Raw genomic sequence first — 25,359 nt, 5'->3', positions numbered from 1 at the left:
AAACTTTCTCAATAATTCATAACAAGAGACTGACTGCGAATATAAAATACTTGATAAGTACCTAATTTTATTTCTACTTATCTTACTCAATTGATCAGTACCAATTTCCAGCTGCCTGAGTTGGTCAAAATTTTCATTCATAGTTATTTGAGACCATATGCTCAGAATCAGATGAGAAGGAAGTATCGATTTCAGGTCATTTTTAATTTCCCATCCCGACATCTTTTTTAGCCGAATAATTTTCAAGTAAACCTTCAATATCTTCAATCAAATCGGAACTCAAAAAAGCTTCTACTTCATTTTTATTCCCAGTAAAAATTGGTTCCCTTCTACACTGAGGATCGGTCTTTTTTTTCCATTTGGTTTTATAGTTTTGTATGATATGAGGGTAAATTTGAAAATTTTTTTTGGGATAGCTCCTTTCAATTTTGGGTATTTCAAAGAAAGTAATTAAATGGTTGCATCTGCTTGTAAATGTTTATCGAACTTAATTATATCGTCGGAATCGAAATGTTTCTGACAAACAAAACTATTATTTGTTGGAAATAACTGTTGTGGTATGGCCCTCATTCATAGAAATATACGAAATATTTCCATCTTCCGGAAAACTAAAACAACTGAAATATCTTTCATTTTTTGTATACGGATAATTACTTCTACACGATGAAATACAACACGTTTTGTCCATTTTCCGAAGCAGATGATCCTTATTAATTTTCTAGTTAGGGTGGCAGCACTGAGAAATGAACAAATAGCGAAAGTTTTCACTTTCTACAACCATCAGCTTCTTCATTTGCAACGGTGAAGTCTTTGTACAACATACCATTTATTTCGACAGATATGTGATTCAATATTTCCTCTGCGGAAAACATTAAGTTATCTATTTCGTTTCGTGTTTCCGTTTGACCGTTCGAATTGCAAAACTTCCAAAATGAATACAACTCATCGTCACCGCCTTCGATGTTGTTTTTTATAGATTTCGCTTGGTAATCTCTAATTTTTGAGTTTCCCACAAACTTTTCCAGAACTTCAAGGCTTGATTTGAAAACTTCATTCGTCACTTGATGCCCAGTTGTTTCGTTTGAAAAAATTTCATCGCGTCTCCCTGATATTCATTTTGTGTAATCAGCAGCATCTGGGTTGAAAGGCTGAAGTCCGCAAACACGAAATCCTTTCACAACAGTTTCTGGTTTTGCAGATCTTTCAAACGCTTCTTCAAACAGAGAACAAAAATTGTGCCTTGTAATGGTGCACCCTGTGATTTGCTGATAACTTCTGACGGCAAATATCCATTCAGTTTTTAAAGGACGGAAAATGCTGATATCACATGGCTGAAGAATGTGCGTGGAATTCGGCAGCTAACAATACAATGTTATTTGTTTCCCTCTGCAAAATTCATACAGTTCCATATTGTAATGCGACTTGGGTCCATCAACGAACATAATAATTGGAAATGTAACATTATTGTTGAGAAGCCACGAATAAAGAACATCAGCAATGTATTCGTAAAATGTTGCTGCTGTCATCCAACCTGAGTCAGACCTTCCCATTGCCCACCCTTCTGGTACTGACAAAGCAAGTTCTTTCGGAATTCTCTTATAAGGTAACATAACCATTGGCGGTGCTACTTTCCATGCTGCTGAATAATTGCATAGAACAGTAATTGATTCTTTCTCGCTACCAGAAGAAATTTCGTACAAGTTTTTGTAACCCTTAAGGCTAGACCTGTTCTGATGCCCGTTTCATCTGCATTGAACACCCTCGAAGGATCTTCGATCATATCTGAGATGTTTTTATTTCGCAAGAAATCTTGAAGATCGGAAAACCATGCTCGGATGGCCTGTTCTGTTACAGATACCCCGGATTTAGGAATAGTTTCGGTATTTTTCTTCGTAATTGAGGATGTCTTCTCAAAAATACTTTCAATCACTTGTCGCCCGGTCTGTTCTCTGTGAAGAGGTTGGCCCGACCAATATCCTGCAATATTTTCTTCACTGCATCTTTGACTTCATCTTGATGAATTAAAAAACCCAATTTTGCCTTGAATAAAATCCAATCTTTAATTCGTTTCTATTCAGTTGAAGTTAGTATCGGAGAAGGACCCATCTTTCTCACATTTGTTTATTTTATTATGTAGAGTAGATTTGGGTATTCCATATTACTCAGAAGCTTTATTCAATGAAATATTCCCGTTTTTGATGTCTGTGATAGTGTTTGTCAGTGCTTGCTCCGAATATCGGAATCGTTTATAGATTTTTTTTATCCATCTGAAATGAAAAGTTTTCTTCAAGCAATACAAAACAGTGTTCGCTAAAGAATGAACACCAATTAATAAACTAAGAAATAGTTGCTGTTCATTTGCTGGCACCCTAATCCTGTAAATAAATATTACAAATAGTTATAATATAATATATATAATGTCTGAATTATAATAATATGAAAATTTTTTAACAGCCGTTAAAAATTACAAATAGTCTCGTTCACTGGTTTCAGGATTACGTGATGAATATCCTTTTAAAATTTATTGAAGCACTTATGACACTTCACCATAATGTTTTTTTTCGCCTGTTTTCATATTACTGTGTGAACAGCCGTTCATTCACTGGAAATAAATTCGTTATTCTCAAACTATTCAATGGACATCACATATAGCGGTAAGCAAATTATCGAACTGAATCTAATACATCAACATAATCCTTATTATGTTATTATATTATTATTTTTTTTCCAGTACAAATATAAGATACAACATGTAATCGTTGTGGATATAGAAAACAATTTTGAATACAATGGTTTGCACTTACAATAACAAAAATGGCCCACAATAGCTGCGATCTAACTTGTTCCGATCTAATAATGTTATAAGACTTCACTGTTTGAGGTTAGGATATTTCCAATGAATGAAAGACTTGGTCAACGATGTTGCCATATTTATTTACGTCTTCGTCAGCTTCTTATAGTTGAAATAACCTTAATACCGATTAAATAATTTGTTCGTTTAGTGGTTGGTGTGCATTCTCTGGCTTATTCACCGTGAGTTGAATTTATTGGTTAGATACTTACAAGAGACGAGTGTAGTTTGATATTTCAAGGAAAATTCAGTAACACTAATATCACAAACACTTTCACTGTTCACTGCACTCGAAACTGAGATAATGCTACAAAAACGGGGGAACTATTTACCACTTGACCTGACTAGACGGATACCCTACTCCAGTGTTGCCGCTCTTGGCAATGACCGGGCCCGGGGGTTTAGAAGGCCGTGTACAGGGTGACAATTTGAAAACTTGCCAGTCCAATTATGTCACAACAAGGATGATTTCAGTGAAAATGCCGGAACAGGTAAATTTCTTTTCGTAGGGGGATATATTTTGAGCAGAATTGTAAGCCGAAATCTCCCCAACCCTACGTGTAGGAGCTGTCACCCCTAAATTCTTAATACTGAATAGGGGATGAGCTATACCCCAACTGAAAGATCACTTGACCCTCTACATAAATATTATAGATTGCAAATTTTTATTGAGTCCTTGAAGTAGTTACACGAGCTGACAACTTGAAAACTTGCCAGACCAATTTGTGTCTCAGGGGGACATGTTTCTAGCAGAATTGTGAGCCAAAATCTCCTCAATCTTAGGTGTAGGGGTTGTCACCCTTAAATTCTTAATAGTTAAAGAATTTAGGCGTGATAGCCCTACATCTAGGTTTTAGGAGATTTCGGCTTACAATTTTGCTCAAAATATGTCTCCCTGCCTTTAAAAATTTAACTGCTTTGGCTTTTTCTTGGAAACCATTCTTGTCGAGACAAAATTAGTCTGGCAAGTTTTCAAATTGTCACCTCCTGTAACTACTTCAAAGAATCAATAAAAATTTGCAAAAAACCATAGTATATATGTAGAGGGACAAGTGATCTTTCAATTAGAGTAAATCCCACCCCCTATTCCTATTAATAATTTAGGGGTGATAGCCCCTACACCTAGGGTTGAGGAGAATTCGTCTTACAATTCTGCTCAAAATATGCCCCCGCCGAATAAAAACGGACCTGTTCCAGAATTTTCTCTGAAAACATCCATGACGCGACATAATTGGCGTGACAAGTTTTTAAATTGTCACCCTGTAGATATCCTCTGGTTGATAACCAAGCAACATAAAAGGAAGCTTTTATATAAACTGATTCACATCAGCTTCATTTCCAGATATGCATTTGAAACGTAGATAGAGGAAGGGGAAGATAACGTAAACAACAAGAAAAGTGTGTCCAACATCTCTATGTTTTTGTTGACATTTACTGTGCATCTACTCCATGTTTGTTTACGTTTACCCCAATATTTGAATGTTTATTATCGTATTTGTGTTCGATGTAATAGTGTTTCGTGCGTTTAAAGACTTGAGTATCAAGAATTTCGGTGTTGACATGCCAGGAAATTGTGTAATTTGTGGAAAATATGCCGAAAAAGATTCGGATTGGGGTAAACGTAAACAAAAACAAGTTGATGTTGGACATCTTCTCTTTCCTCTATCTACGATTTGAAACTAACATAATGCCTTCCACACCATTTTTGAAGCCATCCATCTGAAGCAGTGAAACTTGCAACCAGATTTTTCCGCAATATCTATAGTTTTTGCCTTCACTAAAGGCACTAGACTTCATCATATTGACATTTATTCCTGAAAGCCATTGAGTTCCTATTTCATCCTTATTTTTTTGATATTCATGCAGCCTGTGTTTTTCCTATGTTGAACCTGATCAAAATAATGTTAATATTGTTGATAATATTGCATGTGGTTGTATAAACTAACTGACCTTTTTGCCAACATACGAACTGAAAACTTGTCCTTCTCCAGTGCATTCACAACCTTCATTTTTCCTTTTAGAACGTTTTTCTTTGGCGCCATTTTTGTCGAATGTATTCATACGAGCATCTCCTAAGCCGTTGTACGATTGCAAACAAGCCTGGACTTGCACGGGAATCCGCGAGCTTACAAATTGGAAGTGGGGATACTTCGAGATCGAGAATTACGAAGATACATAATGTCTTTTGTCCTTTTATTGGAGCTTCGCGTCCGCTTAGCGGAGAATGCAGAATCAGTGGACATGTAGAAATACCTACATACATACCTACACCAAATACTTGTCCGCTCAATGGAGATTGGAGTGGGAAATGTGTGAAAAAATTGTGTGCGCTGAGAGCGTCCGTTTTCCTAAATTTACTGTTACGATCCGTTTTATCTCTTCATTTTATATTATAAATTAATTTGTTATTACAATCAACGGAATCGCAACTTGAAAAGAAATTCAATGCTCAACTAAAAATAAGTGATATCGATTGAAATTTATTCTGGGAGGATTCTGCATTTCTTCATAAACTTTTTAGGCTTTTCACTCCCAATCTCTGAAACAAAATCGTTGATTCCATTTTTAATTGATTTTGTTTCTGAGATTGGCAGAGAAAACCCTAAAAAGTTTAAAAATAAGTGACTTTTCTGAAAACTATTCTGACTGACAAGTCTCTATTTTTTTTATGTTTCCATGCCATCCTAACCCAGCATCTATGATGAATAAATTTCATATAATTTAACAGAAATTTCTTCTAGTTCCTAATACTCATTGAACATACTAAACGAAACAATATTATTTTGGGAAAACTCAAACCATAACAAAATCCCCAAAATTAGAATATTTATTCCCAAATTGAAAATTTTGAGAATAAACATTTCAAATTTTTCAAACTGAATAAATTTTCACTGTATGAATGAATTCCAAATCTTGATAAAAGTGAACTGAACTGTGATTAAAAAATATCATTAACTGTTCCCCTATGTCTTCTTTTTTGAATCTTATATATTTTCTCTACTTTTGTTTTTTCATCCTCTTTATGTTCTTCTCTCCATTCTGTTTCAATTTCACACAAACTTTCTGGATGATATTCTGCCATTTTTTGTTCCATGTGTAATTCCAATTTCTTATATATATGTTCATTCTTCATCATTGAACCATAATAGTGCCTCTTCAGATAATAAATTTCTTATATATTCTTTAAACGTTCTGAATGTTGAGAAAGATCGCTCCTTATTTTCTAAATATCTAATAAATGGAACAGGATGTTGCCTTTTTATTTTTCCATTGAAGTTCCATTTGGAATCATGTGAATACATGATTTCTGGTGTACTAAAATTTTCTTTGATGATTACTCTTTGTAAGATTTCATTTTGTTTGTCTACGTTCTCTTTGATTTTATTTATATCCGTATCTAATTTCTCTCTCACCTCCTTTCGAATGTTATTTTTCGTTGTTTCCAAATCTCACATCCCTCCACATTCTCTCTACATTCTGAGAGTGCGCTCCCGAGACCGGATCTACAAAATTTAAACTGTGATTTACCGTTATATGGTGGCAGACTTCCTGATTTAAACAATCGTAAGCCTTCCAACAATCTGACATAATCGTGGTTCCTGGGAGAATCCATTGCTTAATAACTTCTTATAAGGTATCCTGGCTCCTGTTAGCGACAGGTACCAGGAAGACTTTTTTAGTTTCCCTTTCTATCCCTCCAAAAATCCACTGTCCGTCGACTACCCCTATTGTATTTACGACGCCCGAATTTTGCCTCGTCAATTTCCACAATTTTGCCCATTCCGCCTAAAAGTTTTGAATTTTCACTTACAACAACAAAACAAACTTACCGACAAAAACTTACCAAATCGACTACCGTATGACTGTCCAAGCCATTTCAGATGCAAAATCCTCCTGCTTGAACTCATATAACCAATAAGCAACGAATCGGCATATTTCGGAGACATATTTTTTGCGGTTGCTGAAAAATGTATTTTTTTTAGCCGACTATGTGAAATTGCATTTCACCCGAACTCTTCTTTTTGATTGCACAAAAACACGAGATGAATTACAGACATATCTACATCTGTCTCTAAGAAATGTGCAAGGTTCGTTGCATTTTCGGCACCTGAATTCTCTACAAAAATCGAGGACACCGTGCTGCTTCAGAAACTCATGAAGCCTATCTTCCTCGCGGCAAATCGAAAAAAAGTCGAACAATGTGTTCTCACATGTTTGACAATCCATGGTAATAACTTTTATAGCACTTCGAACTCTAACTTACCCAAAACCCTTTAAACTTTGATGGATACTTAACACTCACTCAACAATACACAAATTTAGCACTTAGTTGGAAGACTGAATTAAACACTCGATCACTCTTTCAAAACGCTATCTATAATGACAATTGTCTTATCATTTTGATCTATTCGAGGGAAAACCGTACCAGGAAAACTTTTTTAGTTTCCCTCTCTAGCCTTCCAAAAATCCACCGTACGTCGATTACCCTACCCCTATTGTATTTACGACGCCCGAATTTTGCTTCTTCAATTTCCACAATTTTGCCCACTCCGCCTGAAAGTTCTGAATTTTAACTTACTACAACGAAACAAACTTACCGACAAAAACTTACCCAATCGACTACCGTATGACTGTCCCAAGCCATTTCAGATTCAAGATACTCCTGCTGGAACTCATATATCAAACATGCAATGAATCGGCATATTTCGGAGACATATTTTTTGCGGTTGCTGAAATATGTATTTTTTTAGCGGACTATGTGAAATTGCATTTCACCCGAACTCTTCTCCTTGTTTGCACAAAAACACGAGATGAATTACAGACATATCTACATCTTTCTCTAAGAAATGTGCAAGGTTCGTTGCATTTTCGGCACCTGAATTCTCTACAAAAATCGAGGATACCGTGCTGCTTCAGAAACTCATGAAGCCTATCTTCCTCGCGGCAAATCGAAAAAAGTCAAACTATGTGTACTCACATGTTTGACAATCCATGGTAATAACTTATACAGCACTTCGAACTCTAACTTACATTTTTTGCTGTTGCTGAAAAATGTTCTATTTTAGCTGACTGTGTGAAATAGCATTCCACCCGAACTCTTCTTGATTGAACAACGACACGAGATGAAATACAGTCATATATTGATGGTGTCCTGACAATATCTCCTATCTGAAAATTTGATATTTCACAGGAGACACAAAAAACCGTTTATGTTTTGTTCTATTAGGTCGATTTTGTCTGCAGAGTTTCAAAATGTTTATTATTCATTATTACAACATTTGTTTTTACATAAACATAACTTTTTTGTTGGTGGTTATCAAGAAAAAAACACTTAGGAGATATTAGTTTTGATTTTATTTGAGATAGGTAGTTTGGTTAGGTTAGGCTTATCTTCTAAGTGTGTCGCCAGGAAGATTCGAGTTAGATAGGTGGAATTACTCAAGTTATGATTTTATTTCAAATATTGGAATGTAAATAAACAGAATAAAAATATATATTCTGCTTACACATACACAAAAAAACAATCAAAATTCCTTTAAATATAAATAGACTTTTTTCATTTTTTTGGTAAATTATCTTAGAACGTATGACAGTCTTCCGGAATTACTGACTTCAATTCTTGTAGGTGTTTCCAAATTGACTAAGATAGTTTTAATTTTGACTAATGCAATTGTGGGCAACTGCAATCACTGATAGTAATAATTTTCGGTCTTATGGGCGGGCAACTCTCGCCATTCGTCATCAAAATCAAGCTTATATCGAATAATACCGTCAAGACTGTATGATAAGGCTTTTATGTCGGTTACAGTTGGATCGTTCTCTCATCGTCCTGGCCTAATCGAGTGATATATCATGCTTTTCTTTTCCGCAAAGTTTTAAAAAAAGGATGTTTCAATACCCGAGTTTCATATGGCATCGGCTTTTTTCGTACTTCCATAGTGGCTCTAACATAATCAGCTGGTAAAGATATATCTTTGCGATTGAGAATGAGAAACACACTATTTCCAGTTAAAAAACTTTATTTTACTCTGTGGGCGATCGATTTCGGTTTTCAAAAACCATCATCAGGCCAGCTGAAAAATCAACAATATTTCAGACAAATACAATAACATTCCTTCATTATAACACATTGAGGTTATGAAAGTAATTATAGAAAGGCAGATGTATGCAAGATACCGTCAGTCGAAGTAAAATATGAAAGATGTTAACCATCTAATCATGAAAAATTTCGTAAAAACAAATCCTCTATATTATCGTGATCAGGAAAGGCATATAATGTAGAACAGCGTGGGATTAAATTAATCTAGGGTATGGGGATACAGGAAACGGAAAATGAAACTGTCCTAATCAAAAAGAAGACTTCAAAAATACGGCGGGAAAATTCAAAATCAGTCAAATGAAAGGGGATATAAGCTTGAAGATATTCTTGGATGTACTGAAATCCAAAGTGTTGTTTAAAAGACGAATTATTGTTTTTCTTCTTCAATATTTCATATTGTTCAAGAAGGGTTAATTTAAAGTAATTATTCTCAGCATGTAAAATTTCTAGGTTGTTGAAATCTGTTTTATGATTATGTTCCATGAGGTGTTCTCCAAGAGATGAATGAGGTCTATTTTTCTGGTGTTATTTAAATCTTTTCTTCATGTTTCGGGTTTTCATACCTATATAAAAGGATTCGCAATTCGCACATGAAATCTTATGACCTCCGCTTAATTGTTCTTTGTCAGATTTAGTCTTGCAGTTAATCAACATATTCTCTAGCGTTTTATGTCGCTTATTAGTGATGTGAGTTGTAGACAATTTGTGATTTAAACTCACATAAAAAGGTGTTGAAATAAAATGTCCTTTATCTAATATATGTGGGTAGATGTCAGTTTTCTTTTTATAGATTTAAAAATGTCGTCCAAAATCACATTAATTGTTGACACACTGATGGAAGAATTCATTTACAATATATCTTTGCCTTTAAGTTTATATATTATATTAGTTATATTTAGTTATATTAGTTATACTGTCGCATTCCATTCATGTGTGCCCACGATCTAAACATTTTTGAAAGATCTCTACGTCATGTTTCATGGAAAAATTTAATAAAGCATTTGCAAGAATGTTATTCCTATTTTGATAGGTACATCCGTCCGAATATATTACAATTGGTACCTTTCTACTGACAGTATTTTTCTAGATGCTCTAGAATGATGGAAGTGAAAGTAGAAGCTTGAAGATCCGAATCGACTTCCGTGAACCAATAACAAACTACTTCATGAGACCCCAAGTTATATACGGTAAAATTGAAACAGTATAGTTTGGTGTAAGGTTTAAAAAAAATTGCGCTAGCATTTACATTTGCACTCACTCTAACAGTCTGAAGATCCATCGTTAAAGTAATGCAAAGATTGTTGTGTGTACCAAAACATAATTCTTCTAGATTCGAATGTTCACCAATATATCACTGTATCAAACTTTTTAATCACTTACCTAAATCATTGCGAAATCTTAAGTTGAATGAATTTAAAAAAGCAGTTAAAGTTATTTTAGTTAGTAGATGTTATTATTCTGTTGCTGAATATTTTTCTGATTCTTGTGAGTAGTTTTCTATTTCGAATTTGTTTTTTCTCTGACTTGTCCTATACATGTATTTGTCTGACAGGATTAATAAAGTATTATTAATAAAGTATTATTATTATTATTAATGCAGATACTTTCTTGGGCATGAATTCTATCTATTTCTTTTTCATTACGAGCCTATCTTTTTACCTATGTGTAAACTCCACTCTTCAGGGGATACGTTGCCAACATTATACGCAGCACACGTGTCACATTGATCTTTCTTTTTTTGATTAACAGAAATTTTTTTGCAGATTCTTTGTGAAAACCTATCTGGATAAAAGTGTTCGTTCCTGTTCTTGACAGTAGCTTCTGTAATGATTTAAAAGATCCTGCATTGATGCAAACATTGGTTCCAAGTACAACTTCGAAGTATCTTTTCTTGAGTAATGGGAAGGTAATTTTGGTAGTTTGTCTATAAATGTATTTAAAATCTCTAGCTCAGAAGCTTTGACAGATAATGGCAGTTTTCTTTTAGAACGGGTAACTTCTTCTTTTCGGAAAAATCTGAACAGAATCAATTTTTAGAACGAGCACAATTTCTAGATTGGCAAGTTGGGCCTTATTTCCGAGGTTCTCTCATAATATTGTGGTGCACAGTACCATCTCTTCGAGTATATACCAGATATTGCTTTCCTTTCATGCGAAGTTTTTTATTAGCGTTTTTTTTCCAGGTGTCTGAATTTGTAAGCTTTCTTCTTTTCCGTTGAGTTTCTCCATCTTCTGAGTCAGTTTCGATATGGTTATCTAGAATTTGACTTTCTTCTTGCTCAGCAGATTGTAAAATTATGGCGGCGCTTTTTTCGTATTCTTCTGCTGCAGTTTCATTTAAGTTTGATACATCATTCAAACCCTCATGGTCCGTTATTGCATTAGTTGAAAATTGTATAGCTACTGTATCCATTCAATAAGATGAACACATAAATATTTGTGTTGCTGGTTTTTATTAGGGAACGAAGAATTGAACAATACTGTAGGTCGGTCCTGGTCACTCAACGAATATTCTTTTTAGAATTGATTATTTTAGGATAGAAAATTGAAAAGCTTCTGATGAATTGACTGATGTATTTTCGACTGTCTTTTTATATTAACTAATCACCCTAGTAACTAATATGACATGAACACGCACGCTATTTTAATGAAAATTAAACAGCTACATCTGGTACAACAAAACATTCCAAACATAGTGCTTCTTCACAAGCCAAACATATAACATCAGATCTTTCCTGATTATTCTTTGTACTACAATGACAGCATCTTCTTCGAGTTGCCTTTATCGGAAGATGCTGTCCAACACCATTTAGTCTTGTGCTGTTCTTTATGGTAGCATGCCCATCTGGGTGGTTTCTTTTTCTACCTTTGGGTGTTTGTGAAATGGAAGGTCCAGGTTTTAGTCTTGAGCAATAATTCTCTATCAATTATGTGGCTAGGATAGACCGGAAATTCAAGTGGCTCAAAGGCTTTCGTAAGGTTGAAGTCTTGTATAATACATAAGAATTGACAATACATGCTTCTAGTGAATAATAAAATACTCTCATCCACCAGCGCCGACTCTTCCAAAAAATACTATATGAAGATAACAATTGATCAAAATGATCAGCATCCCCCATAAATTGATTGTAATCTGCAATGGCAACTGGACAATTCACCAGAAGCCTTTCTCCAGTTTTCTGCGTCCTGATTATTTCACAAGATTCTAGAGGATTGTGTTCTTATGACAGATACGCATTTCTTTCCATGATCCTTTCATTTAGAAATAGAGATATTTTCGTTACATATAGCTCCAGCACTCTCGCCTATTTTCATCTTCTTGTCATCCTTCAAAACATCCTTGGGGAAATATTTTCTACTTTGCCTGATAGTTGCACAACAAAAAAATTTTTTTGATAGAAGCTTGTGTGCTATTGGAATAGACGAGAAAAAATTGTCGAAACACAAACAATAGCCGAATCCCTCGAAGGCTGAAGATAAGGTGACCACATCTTTTTCGCCCAGGAAAACTGTCTTATCTGATCCGTCTGCTCCTTCATAGATGTGCATGCCCAAACAATAACCGGTTACCCCACAAGCTACAACCCACATCTTGAAGCCCCGTTTGATCGGTTTCATCGGCATGTATTGCTTTAGAGAACTTCTACCTTTGAATTTTACCATATTCTCATCGATAGCTAAATTTCTAGATGGTCGAAAGAGCAGTTTGAATCTTTTATTTGCGTTATCTATGAATGAGCGAATTTTGAATATTTTATCATATCCACGTTCACCTTTTAGAATCATATGCTCATTATCATTCAGATGCAAAAATCTTGTAATCTTCAAAAGTTTTTTTAGAGTTATAAGGTTTTGAATTCTAGGAACACCAAAATTTGTATCAGAGCTCCAATATAGCATCTGGATCTATTTCTGCCTCTGATGAAGACTCACTTGAGGGACACACAGGCCTAGATGCTACTTCGCCACGCTCTAATACAGACTCGTCAATGTTTTTCATTACCACAGTTTCTTCTTATTCTGAGAATAAATCGCGTTTGAAATTGAAATTACTGAGCGGCATCTCAATATCAGCGTATGAATCTCCCCCAGCATCTGAGTTAATCGCCATATCATCGTCAATAATAATTGATAATAAATAATCCACGTCCTTAGCGACTTTTTTTCTCCATCTGAAAGTGAATGATTCATTTTTTATTGATTTCGTGTTTGGACAGTGGTACGCATATGTACCACCTTACTTCAAGTGATAATATTATCTCTGCCAAAATGACAATCAGAATAATTTTTACCCTATTAAAAAAATAACGTTTTACGCAAAAAAATACATTTACATTGAAGTGATAGGATCAAATTAACAAAAATATATTCAACATCAAAAATAGTACCAATAACCTAAAATTTTGTAACTTTTTCACTTTTATGTAAAAATCCGATACTATTGATGTTCATTCATTTATTTTTAAACTTCGTTTTTCAAATTTTCCTATAGTTTTTTATATTAACATGATTCTTCAAACTTTCTCTGTTGACTATTTCATCCGAATAATCAAGTATATAATACACCCCACAATTATTTGTGTGGTCTTGTTTATCGTGTTTCTTCAATTTGATGGACCTATCATCAATATTGAAACAATAATCTCCGTTCATTCATCGATCTCAAACTCGAGCTGCGAAAGGAATGGTAGCTCAGTCATTTTCTCTCTCTCTCTCTCTCTCTCTCTGTATTGAAAGAAAATTCGAAAGAAAAAAAAATTCAGTGGAACGTTATTATAGCTCTTACGCCATACCATAACGGTCACTTCTCCCACACTCCTTTTTATTATATTCAACAGATATTTTCTCGAGACTTGCCACTATTATTAAAAAGGCTCATTGTTTGTGAAACAATATTAATCAATGAAAGCAATAGAACTAAAGAACACCACGCACCTATTGAACTTTTCAGACAGTGTAACAAACAGAAATATTTCAATTTCTCACTCCATATTCAAAATCACCTTCAATCTCTCACTCCCGACCTGTTCTGATGGCGGCCAAAATGAAGCCGCCACTAGTTGTGCCTTGTTACGAGTAGAGTTCTAGAATTACATCTCGGAGGAAAGAGAGCGAGCAGACTTTGATCTGATTCGTAGATAGACGTAGATCTACGCTCTGATTGGACGGTATTGACGTAACAGATTGAAAAGATGCGATTCTGGAACGAGCCATAGGTCGCAAGCTATTTACGATACCGGTGGCGCGAAATTTTAATTGTAATATTTGAGGTGGTGCAAGTCTCCCGGATTGCCCCTTCGGCTGTAATCGAATCATCTACAGCCAGAAGAAGGAAAGAACAAATGGCAAGTTCGCCAACACTGAAGACACCAACTCATCTATCACTTATTCTACCAAAATCGGGCTCAGAGGGTTGCCCACCGCACTCCCATCCAGTTGCATACGAAGTAGCTCGAATCAAGAATAAAAAAATAAAAGAACATTACAAAAACGAAGGAATATAAGAAAAACTCAATATTTGAACTCTTGGAACAACAATAACAGTTGAAATATCCACATGATTTTGGCTATTTTTATACATTATTTTTTCCTTAAGAGAATACCAAATTTTTTATTCCAGAAAGAAATTTTTCCTGGAGCTACATCCTTTTTTGATGGCGTCTATTTCTTTATTCTTCCTTCTCTTTGGCTTTCAGGAATTTGATCAGTTGAGATGTCTACCCTTTCTCCTAGGTTGCTCAATTTCCAAGCCTTGGAGGTTCAAGAAACTGCCTAAAATAATATTTATATGTGAAATCTGAGCCTTGATTCAGATACTGAATACATTTTCATATAATTATAGAATTGTCTAAATGAACTACCTCCAGACGAGCATGTCAATGCAACTGTACTGACATTGGAGCGATCTGCAAGTATAGTGACCATTTCTTCGAAATATTTGAAACAATGTGATGCTTCGCCAGAACCTCTGGACCCCATATTGTCTACAGCTCTCATGTAGAGTTTGTTCAAGTGCTCACTTGAATTCACACTGTTTGGAAGAAAAGTTGAAACCGCAGATTTCCATATCTAAAGAAATAATCTTCCCAACAGCATCATTCCTTTAGGAACCGCACTTGAATTCACTATCATGTTCATGGTACAACTCTTTCGACTTTTTCGCCTCAATATCAGACCATACGCACTTTGGTCTTGCACTAGGTCCCGACTTTGAGGTGGAAGCAGAACTACAAATTCTTTCGTCTACCCTAATTTCACCCGCTTGCTTAGAATAAAATGCCATCAGCTCAGGCGTTTTAAGGACTTCCAGAAGCTCTCCACTGCCTATTAATTAAATTAACAAAAAAATTTCTTTTTAGGATATTTATTACATTTTCGCCCTTCACTATATCTTTTTTATAGCACATCCAATTGAAACAATTCCGTTATACATTTTTCATTCAAATAAATATGATCGAACAAAAAAATATATATTTGAACTTTGAACTAATTCAAGCGTTTTGTAAAATATTGACTTGAGATGAGCGTAAAAGTCGGCACAAAATTAAGACGCCAGTTGTCGTTCGTCGAAATATTTCTTTTCAAGAACGAATCTTTTTGATTTCGGCATTCGATAGATGATTCAATTCAGACTTTTTTCCAACTTCTCTCATTATTGATGATAATTCAAATCAAACACAATCCAGTTTTCATGAAAATGGAATGGTGTTATTAGTTTTCACATTTTGAATGTGAAAACTAATAACAGCAGTTTTGATTTTTTAATTCGATTCCTTTTCTTCAGAGTCCGTCGTAATATTTGGCCCTTGAAATTATATGTTGTCAAAGAGGAGTGATTGTCTAATGAGAGTGATTGTCTAATAAGAGCAACACCGGTGTGAAGAAGAAGATCCGGATCTTCTGGAGTCGGTTTGGTAAACTCGATGAAATGGTCCATATGAGTGGAGTCATCCATCCTGAGCAGTCATCAATCCTGAGCTATTTCCAGCTCAAGCTGACTCAGGAGGGCCATCCCGTAAAAATAAATCTTTATATTTCAAACGTGGAAACACGGAGATTGGCGGTATCGTATTTCCTGCGGCACTGGCTGCTAGCACCACAGTAACCAAACTATCGCGCTATAGCACCAACCTGTTTTATACCTTTTTGGGCTACTATCTTCTTTGGTTTCAAGACGGTCGTTACTCCAGTTTCGTCTAGGTTCCAGATTCTTGATTGTGCCACTTTGTGTTTTTTGTAGAATTTCACCGCGCTTGAAGAAAAAATCATTTACATAATGTTTATTTAAATCAGATGCACGTCCTGCACTAGTTGCTTCTGGGGTTCTTGTCGATAAAAGGGGGTTCCTCTTTATAAATCCAGTGAGCCAGTCCGGGCCAGCTTCTTGATTATTGTGCCATGACGGGGGTTTATTTTCAAAAGAAAATTTTACTACACCTTCATAAGCGAGTTTTCGCACTTCTCCTGGAAGAAGAGTGGTATATTGAGGAGCACTTCAGAATGTATTCTTCTAACTCTCTTTCCTATTCCAGGGTGAACATGAGCCTGGTTTTATAACCAATGGCAGGGATCTTGCCAGCTCTCAATCTTTTAACAAACCGATGTAAGGTCATATGGCAAATTTCGAGTTCTCTAACCACAGTTTCAACAGCAGATGTAAGATTGATGTATCCACTTTAAAAATCGAAATCGCGATTCATGATACAGGGGGTGAAAAAAATCGCTTTCAAAGTTAGGGATGACAAAATCGTGAAAAATCAATTTTTTCAAATTAGAACCCCATTTTTTTATGGAAGATATTGAATCTACGTTAAAAAATAATGTGAGTGTATGCATCACACCCTTACCCTAAAATGGATATTTTTTGAGTTATTCACAAGAAACTGTTTTTCGTCTTGAATTTTCAGATATTTCTTTTCCCTTCACGCCAAAAAGATGAAATTTTCAGGAACTGTTATTTGAACCATGCTGTAGATTTTTCACCCCTTCTTGAAACCGACTTCAAGTTACTATTAGGAGAACCATGGCAAACTCGAATCGTTCTATCTACAACTTCATTACATTCTCCATGAAGTAGAATGATATTTGAATAATCTTCATTGGTAAAATTAGGCATAGTGATCGATTTTATAACTTAATACGAATTATCACCAAAATAATAGTAAACACAAAATGCTACTGAATAAAAAGGAATTTGGCAGATGTAATCAATGATATCCATCATTTAAAAAAAAAGAATGTAAAACATGGTAAGTTTTTGCATATGGTTCATAAGGAATTATTTATTTATCACTGGAGAGAAAACCGATGGCCGATTAGTTGAAATAAAGAGGTTTCCGATACAAATTCGAATCAAAATTCGCCATCTATTTAGGAACAATCTGTGACTTTTTTCTCTTACATATTAGGGTAGTAAAATCTAAAACATGGTTTAAGTAACAGTTCCTGAAAATTTCATCTTTTTGGCGTGAAGGGAAAAGAAATAGCTGAAAATTCAAGACGAAAAACAGTTCTTTGTGAATAACTCAGAAAATATCCACTTCAGGGCAAGGGTGTGATGCAAACACTCACATTATTTTTTAACGTAGATTCAATATCTGCCATAAAAAAATGGGGTTCTGATTTGAAAAAATTGATTTTTCACGATTTTGTCATCCCTAACTTTGAAAGCGATTTTCTCACCCCACTGTATCATGAATTTCGATTTTTAAAGTGGATACATCAATCTTATATCTTGAAAAATCCCAAAAATGAAAATTTTCCATCCAAAAACCTAGAAGTTATTCTTGTTTCAGCGGAGCTCTATTTTCGATTTTTTTTTTCGAATTTTCCCGCTCAGAGAGAATTTTCCAACCAAAACTGAAAAATGTTACATCAAAATAACTTGAAATTTTCTGAGGAATCTATTTCTGCAATAAAAAAATGGTGTTCTAATGTGAAAAACGGAAGTTGACGTCATTTCCGGAAAAACCGGAGGTGCTCATGCCTTGAAAATATTTTAGATTTCATCAGCATCGTGAAATACTTATAAGTGGTAAATTTCATGGAAATACGTTCAGTAGTTTCTCGTATAACTATGGGTGAGGTTCCTCGTGAAAGACCCTGTATTCAGGAGCACTTTAGAATGTATTTGGCTAACTCTTTTTCCTGTTCCAAGGTGAACACTATCCTGGGTTTATAACCAATGGCAGGGACCTTCCCAGCTCTCAATCTTTCAACAAACCGATGTAAGGTCATATTGCAAATTTCGAGTTCTCTAACCACAGTTTCAACAGGTTTTCCGCCTTTGATGACAGCATCTGTAGATTGACGTAACAATGTTACGTCAACCTCTATCTGTCTGAGACCCGTTTGCACCAAACGCACTTAGTGTAAAGTGTCCCTTAAATTGAACCCTTAACTTAAATTACGTTGCACCAACTGTAAAGTGACATTTAAATGGCTAAAGCTAGCCTTAAATTTAAGCGCTCCTGTAATGACCACTCAGGTATTCAAAGGCGGGATTCTAACCTAAAATAATTTGATGAACTGGATGCAGAACTTCCCATTTTTGATGGATTTTGAAAATTGAATGAATTCATTACTGAATACCAAGTCTTTTCTTTTGCCTTTATTGTAATGCCATCAGTCTTTTTTAATTTTCAATTTGGTGTCACAAATCAGACTATAGTTAGAAACAAACTATTTTCTTCTGTTGAGAAGTTGAGTGCCCTTCGTAAATTACCACCACTTGCTTGGCAATCATTCACCGTATTAGTACAAACAAGGGCAATAAGGACATTTTCTTCACGTTTCTCTTCAACATCAGTAAAACAAATTCACACAAGACCTTACAAAGAAAGTGTTGTACTTATATAAACTTAGGTACCTTTTATTCGACAATCATTATCATTATCAATATTAATGCTAATTCGAAAACAAAAAGTTCTTACTTTTTGATAATATTATAATAATATGCTTGACACTGACGACTGACAGGACAATAAAGTTAGGCTAATGAAATGACAACGATCATCGGCAACCGGCCAACCAATGAAATGGCTTTATTGGACTAGGATCACTAGGATGAAGTTGCACCAAAATAAAAAACTGAAATATCACTAGATATAAAAATTTATGGGCCCCTTACTTAAGATTCTGTTAAGGCGCAGTCGTGCAACTGGGAATAAAATCAAGCGTCCCTTAACTTTAAACGAGGCTTAGTTAAGTACTCCTTTTAAGGGGGATTGGTGCAAACGGGCCTTGTAGTTTCGCATCCTTGAAATAAAAAAAAATGTGTCATAAGAATTATACCATTGAAATTTGGTTAAGTTGTTTCGCGGAACAACCTTTCATGGCAAGAAAAGTAGGCGTGAAAAATTTTGAATAATTCTAACAAGAAAGGAATATCAAGCAAGGAATATCGAGAATATTTAGATTATTTTGAGTATTTGGAACGTTATCCCTGTCCAAAAGGAAGAGCATGCTTTGAAGCAAACCGACTACTTTCATTTAGTTCTGATCGACCTGGATAATCAAAAAATTGCCGTCTTTAGTTTAATATTACTGCTTGCAGGTAGCTATCGAATATCCAATTCGATTGGAGCTTCTAGTAACTGAAAACATTGAGGATCTATAGTAAAATCTGTGTAAAATGGCTTTCCCCTTTTCTAACAATGTTTCTTTGGATAGAGACAAATCGAATTTTTTATTTCATTACTCTATTTTGTAGTTGCAACACATGTTTTCGATGTTAAATAAATTCTACTCAAAAAAAGTCATAATGGAATTATTGAAACCACATTTCGTATCCACTTAATTGCTTTCGTGAAATGTACAATTTTGAATATTCACGAACCGCTCACCTGTTCCTGTCCCTCTGCTTTTTTTATTTTTCCTTTTTCTTTTCGCAAGCTGGAGAGAAGAGTTGTGTTTTTTTTTTACATTCATCCGCCGTTATTCCTATCTTGGCAGCAATTTCGTCCCAGGCATCATTTTTTTATTTATTTTATTATAATATCTGGGATTTCTAGTGTCCCATAAAATATGTCTTTCTCGATAATTTTCGATAAGTTGAAGAGCATTTTCTTCTGTCCATTCCATCTTGATGCACTCGTAACTTGAAAATAATAGACTAGGCGATTTGAACACCGAAAGATTCGCAAGCTAGTCCAGACATGAAATCGCAGTGCAACAGCGTTGCGTTCGTGTTTTCTTTGAAGCGATAGCCGTTTACCGACAACGAACGGAACGCCATTATGTTAGAGCCCGTTCCCACTTATCCGATCAGTCTTTTTGCCCTGAAACCGGACGCCGGACGTGGGTGTTCACATTATATCCGATCAGTCTGTTTTGCCGGAAGGTCGGTGGTTCGACTCGCCGCCAGTTTACGTTTGTATTTTGTACGCGATGGACGGCGACGATGATGTTCTTATATTGTGGTGGTATTTGAGGCGAATGAGACGAAAAAGATGTAGAAAACGAAGACAACATTGGGTGCATCCTATACTTCGAGACCGATTTTCCACAGGGACATTTGAAACATTGATGGGAGAATTAAGGAATGATGAGGCGAAGTTCTTTAACTACTTTCGAATGTCTTTTTCCTCTTTCGACGATCTCTTGGGAAGAATTTCAATGGACATAAAATTACAAGACACAAGATTTAGAGAGTGCATTTGTCCACAACAAAGGCTGTCCATATGTTTAAGGTACGACCTTTTTTTCTCTTCAAATATTTATATAGGAAATGCTCTTCCAAGGTGGCTAGTTGGATTGGAAAATATTTTTAGGAGTTAAATAAAATACAGATATGTAATTATTGAAATATTTTTATGGAAAACAGTCACATGAGAGCTTTTGCTTTAGTACTCTTGATTAAGATATAATGACTAAAATCCCTCAAAATCATAATTTGATACACTTGATGCTGCTGAAGATTGTTGAGAATGATACGATGACTGAGAGGTTGGTGATGGTGAATGTACGAACGCTGCCGTTTGCTGAATAGATTGTAATGCACTTGTCGCTGCAGGAGATGGTTGAGAATGATACGATGACTGAGAGGTTGGTGATGGTGAATGTACGAACGCTGTCGTTTGCTGAATAGATTGTAATGCACTTGTCGCTGCAGGAGATGGTTGAGAATGATACGATGACTGAGAGGTTGGTGATGGTGAATGTACGAACGCTGCCAGCTGCTGAAGAGGTTGTGTATGGTATCCACGATATGGATCTTGCCATTCAGTTTGATAATCATATCTTTGGAAACCAACTCTATTTCGGCCTTTGATTTTTTGTATTAGAGCTAAAACTCCTGCTTGGAACTCTAAAGTTTCATCCATTGTGAAAGAATCGACGGCGGGTAATACACCCTTGAAAAAAAGTAAATTTGGATTTTCTTTTTGTTGTGTCATCCTAGAGTCCAGGAACTTAGATATCTTTTCATCGACGTCTGTTGTGCTCTTCGTGCTTTTGGGAATCGAAGGTTTACGAAACTCAGTTGCATTACTAGGACCACTTTGTACATTTCCTTCATCGCAGTTTTGAATAGACTCTTGGGTTGATCTTGGCTCATAAACCTTCTTTAAAAACATCAACTGTTCTTCGTGTATATAACGTCGAGACTTTTTGGCAGCAGATCCAGATTTTTTTTCATCTTTCTTATTTTTCATCGATTTTCGCCATGTGTCTCGAATGTTGTTCCATTTATCAGATACAGATTTTCCTGCAAACAAATAATAATATCATAAAGTTCTGTTGTTTAAGTGTTTCATCCATTTTATTTGTTTTCAGATATTTTGCTTCTGGGTGTTCGTTTAAGGAACTCCACTACTCATATAGGGTAGGAATATCGACTATTAGTAAAATAATAAAAGAAACAAGCGTCATTATTTGGAAGAGATTATGCACAGATTTCATGAAGTTGCCTGATACAGAGGGAGAATGGGAAGCCATTGCAAATGGATTTGAAACAAAAGCTAACTTTCCTCATTGTCTTGGAGCTGTAGACGGAAAGCACATCAGAATTATAAAACCATGCCATAGTGGTTCCATGTTTTTTAATTATAAAGATTATTTCTCGTTTGTATTACTTGCTGTGGTAGATTCAGAATACCGATTCATCTACATAAGTATTGGTTCATATGGGAAAGAGTGTGATTCTACCATATTAAAGAACAGTACCTTTTGGCAAAAGTTTAATGATGGTTCATTAAATATACCAAACCCCAAGCCTGTGCATGAAACCATACATGAAGAAATGCCGTATGTACTCATTGGGGACGAAGGCTTTAGCTTAACACCGAATCTCTTGAGACCATATGGGGGTACACATCTAGATCATGAAAAAAAAATCTTCAACTATCGCTTGAGCCGAGCTAGAAGATATGTTGAGTGTGCCTTTGGTATTCTAGCCAATAAATGGAGAATCCTGCATCGGCCGATAGATCTTCAAATAGAAACGGCGATTAACGTCATAAAAGCTTGTACGGTTTTACATAACTTTGTCCGAGATAAAGACGGTATTAATTTACAACAAAACCCAATAAGTATGGAAACAAGTGAAGAAACGGGCCCGTTTCCACGTCGTCCACATCCTCGACCGTGTAGAGGTGGTCCTACTGCAAATATAATTCGAAGAGCATTTGCTGAATACTTCTCGTCTGATCTTGGTTCAATACCTTGGCAGGAAACAGCTATATGAAACTACCTACATAGCATTGAATAAAAAATTAACTTACCATATTTTTTTCTTTCCTTTTCGTCCAATTTCTCGAATTCAGGATTTAATATTAAGCAAATTTCACGCCATGCTTCTAATCGTCGATTAGTTAATTTGTAATCGTCCAAAGTTTTATCCCACAATACGGGTTTATTTTCGACTAGCGATATTAACGCGCAAGCGTCCACGTCCATTTTCCACTAGCACTAACAACTAGCGACGCGAGAAAGAGCGGGCTCGTCTTCAGTCTTGACCATAGATTCATCTATGGTCTTGACGGAACGTTCGTTCACACTCATCCGATCCGGGCGTTTTGACTGATCATCGCAGTGGCAAAATGTCCGTCAAATAAATCGGATCAGTCTTTATTCCCGGATCAGTCATAATGTGAACAGCTCCTATGGAGCTGTTCACAAATTGTACTGCCACTGGCACATCCGTCTATTTAGACGGACCGGGAAAATAGACTGATCGGATAAGTGGGAACGGGCTCTTACACCATGATCGCGGCGAGGTGCGGTACGCGGTTCGGTACGATATTCTGAGCATGTCTGCACCAGCAAATATCTCAAAAATAATTATTACAAATGATTGATACGCGAAACAACCTCCGAAGCCCCCTGGAGCATGCCTTCTCTCGTTTGTGATGATTCTTTGGCTAATCAAACAAATTCTGTACAAATAGTACAGAAAATGTTCCTCGAAAAATTGACCTCCATCAAACATGACTGCATTATCTATACTGATGCCTCTTGATCAGAAGACATTGTTGGTTGTGCGTTTACTACAATCGAAAAGACACAGAAATTCAAACTCGCAACAACTAGTAGCATTTTTACTGGAGAATTATTCGCAATTCATCAAGCAATGAAACATATTGAGAAGAATACATTCATAAACACCGTCGTCTGCACCGATTCACATCTCTCAATAAAATCACGTGCTCTATCTAATCCACTTGTCAGAGAAATTTCAGATACCAACATTAAGATTTCAAAACAAAGTAAAAAAGCTGTCTTATTATCTTATTATCAATTCCCCTGACATTACTGCAGCTCATCGTAGGTTTGCCCTATCAATTTATGTTTTAAATCGAGAGACTGAAATTTCAAAGAATGTAAATTAAAAAGATCTGCTGTGCGACCTTTGCTGACGTTGTGAAAACCAAAAGAGTGTTCTTTAACTTTTCCTTCGAACGCATATCGAACTACAATAGATAATTGCGAAAAACAAGAAATGTCAGTAGATTCGTCAACCTGCCATGAAAAACATACACAATTCTGCAATTCATTATTGATTTTCCTGGTAACTATTTCATTGATTGATTCGATCAATTCATTCTGAATAGTTTTAGAAAGACCTGTAAAAACTGAAGATTCGTCCAAGAATTTCTTCAAAGCATCATCATAACGCGATAAGAATTTAACAAGTTCAAGAAAATTTCCTTGATTGACAGATGCTTTTTTTCATCATGACCGCGAAATGGTAACTCCTGATCGGCTAAATACAAAATTATATCTATTAATCTTCTTAATATTTGACGGTTATTTCTGACTATTTTATTATGATCATCAATGCTCTGCTGGTAAGCGTTATCGATCGATTGCTGAATATTGGTAGTGCCGGAAAGTTTGAATTTTAGAGCTGAATATATATGATCTCGAGAAGCTTCATGTTCATTGAATGATCTAGGAAATTCTTTAATGTTATCATAAACCGTAGTCACCCATGGGCTCTTCTTATTATCCGAAAATAGCAGGCAATACCAGCAATATAATTTACTTCTTGTTGTACTTCCGGTTAACCATCCAAATTTAGAGAACCAATTACTCTCATTGAACGATCTATTAGATTGCTTTTCCGATCTCTTCTGCACCAAACTAGTCATTTTGGGGCAAGGTCTCGGCATGTTTTTCAAAAAGAGTATCTTCGTGTGATAGACTTCTCGCCGCATCAATCAAAAAATTAACCATCGTCCGGAGTTTCACAAGAAGCGATAAATTCTTCAACCTTATTTCTGGCCATTTTGCCCGCGTGAAAAAAATAACCGCTCTAGAGAAAACGATCAAACGACTCACCACTTACCACTTACGCGCCAAAGATACGAAAACAACGTTTTATTTACAACGCATGCGACTGAAACTGAAATGGGCATTGGGCGAGAATTGCGAGAAACAAACATCACCTCGAGAGCAAACGATAGAATCGAAATATCACGAACGATCATTCTTCGAGTTACCGAAGAGTGGCATTCTAGGTTCGGCAGGGTCGTTGCCTGCCGGACCTACTGCGTGCGAAGTATTGGGCCAACAATTTAAACTTTCATCTTAGTTTTGGTCTTCATTCTTTGAAAAATTCTTAAAAAATGGTCGGAATTTCATCAGTATTATATATTCAGCACGCACGTTTATAAAAATTATCAAATACAATTAAAATTCGTTTTAATCGTTTAAGAGATCGCCATATCTCTGGCAATTTGTTATGTGAAACTGAAACTATCGACATAAGTGGCTTATCTAATTCTAATTGTTATCCGAATAAAGTTTCAACAAAAAGTAGTCAAGTTTGAAGCAATTTGTCTCATTGATATTTACGCTCCTTCGATAGCTGTATTCGGGTTCGGCTTTCGGACGGTCCGAGAATGGTTCTAAAACTGCGCAGAGGATTTATTACTAGGGCGCAACAGTTTTGCGCAGTCCTAGAACA

At 35.6% G+C, this 25,359-nt stretch overlaps 2 protein-coding genes across 2 annotated transcripts; one reads left to right on the top strand and one right to left on the bottom strand.

Annotated features, from left to right (window-relative positions):
• The first annotated feature begins 20,201 nt into the window (after positions 1-20,201).
• LOC123306691 (protein ALP1-like) lies at positions 20,202-22,672 on the top strand. Its single transcript, XM_044888810.1, has 2 exons — positions 20,202-20,641; positions 21,726-22,672. The coding sequence occupies exons 1-2, from the start codon at positions 20,340-20,342 to the stop codon at positions 22,633-22,635; spliced, it is 1,212 nt and encodes a 403-aa protein (XP_044744745.1). The 5' UTR covers positions 20,202-20,339; the 3' UTR covers positions 22,636-22,672.
• Positions 20,746-23,143, bottom strand: LOC123306694. The gene is made up of 2 exons (XM_044888813.1): positions 22,673-23,143; positions 20,746-21,657 (listed from the first exon to the last, which is right to left on the bottom strand). The coding sequence occupies exons 1-2, from the start codon at positions 22,845-22,847 to the stop codon at positions 20,822-20,824; spliced, it is 1,011 nt and encodes a 336-aa protein (XP_044744748.1). The 5' UTR covers positions 22,848-23,143; the 3' UTR covers positions 20,746-20,821.
• Between the last annotated feature and the right edge of the window lie 2,216 nt (positions 23,144-25,359).

The sequence above is a fragment of the Coccinella septempunctata genome, chromosome 2 (genome assembly GCF_907165205.1).
Source record: "Coccinella septempunctata chromosome 2, icCocSept1.1, whole genome shotgun sequence".
In the NCBI taxonomy this organism is placed as follows: domain Eukaryota; kingdom Metazoa; phylum Arthropoda; class Insecta; order Coleoptera; family Coccinellidae; genus Coccinella; species Coccinella septempunctata.
The sequence above is the reverse complement of the archived record's forward strand: the minus strand, read 5'-3'. Positions and strand labels throughout refer to the sequence as shown.

Excerpts from the sequence above, each read along its gene's own strand:
- LOC123306691 (XM_044888810.1), top strand. The coding sequence starts at position 20,340 with ATGGACGGCGACGATGATGTTCTTATATTGTGGTGGTATTTGAGGCGA. Across the intron at positions 20,642-21,725 it reads AGGCTGTCCATATGTTTAAG|ATATTTTGCTTCTGGGTGTT; the intron begins GTACGACCTTTT and ends ATTTGTTTTCAG.
- LOC123306694 (XM_044888813.1), bottom strand. The coding sequence starts at position 22,847 with ATGGACGTGGACGCTTGCGCGTTAATATCGCTAGTCGAAAATAAACCC. Across the intron at positions 21,658-22,672 it reads AAAGGAAAGAAAAAAATATG|GAAAATCTGTATCTGATAAA; the intron begins GTAAGTTAATTT and ends ATTTGTTTGCAG.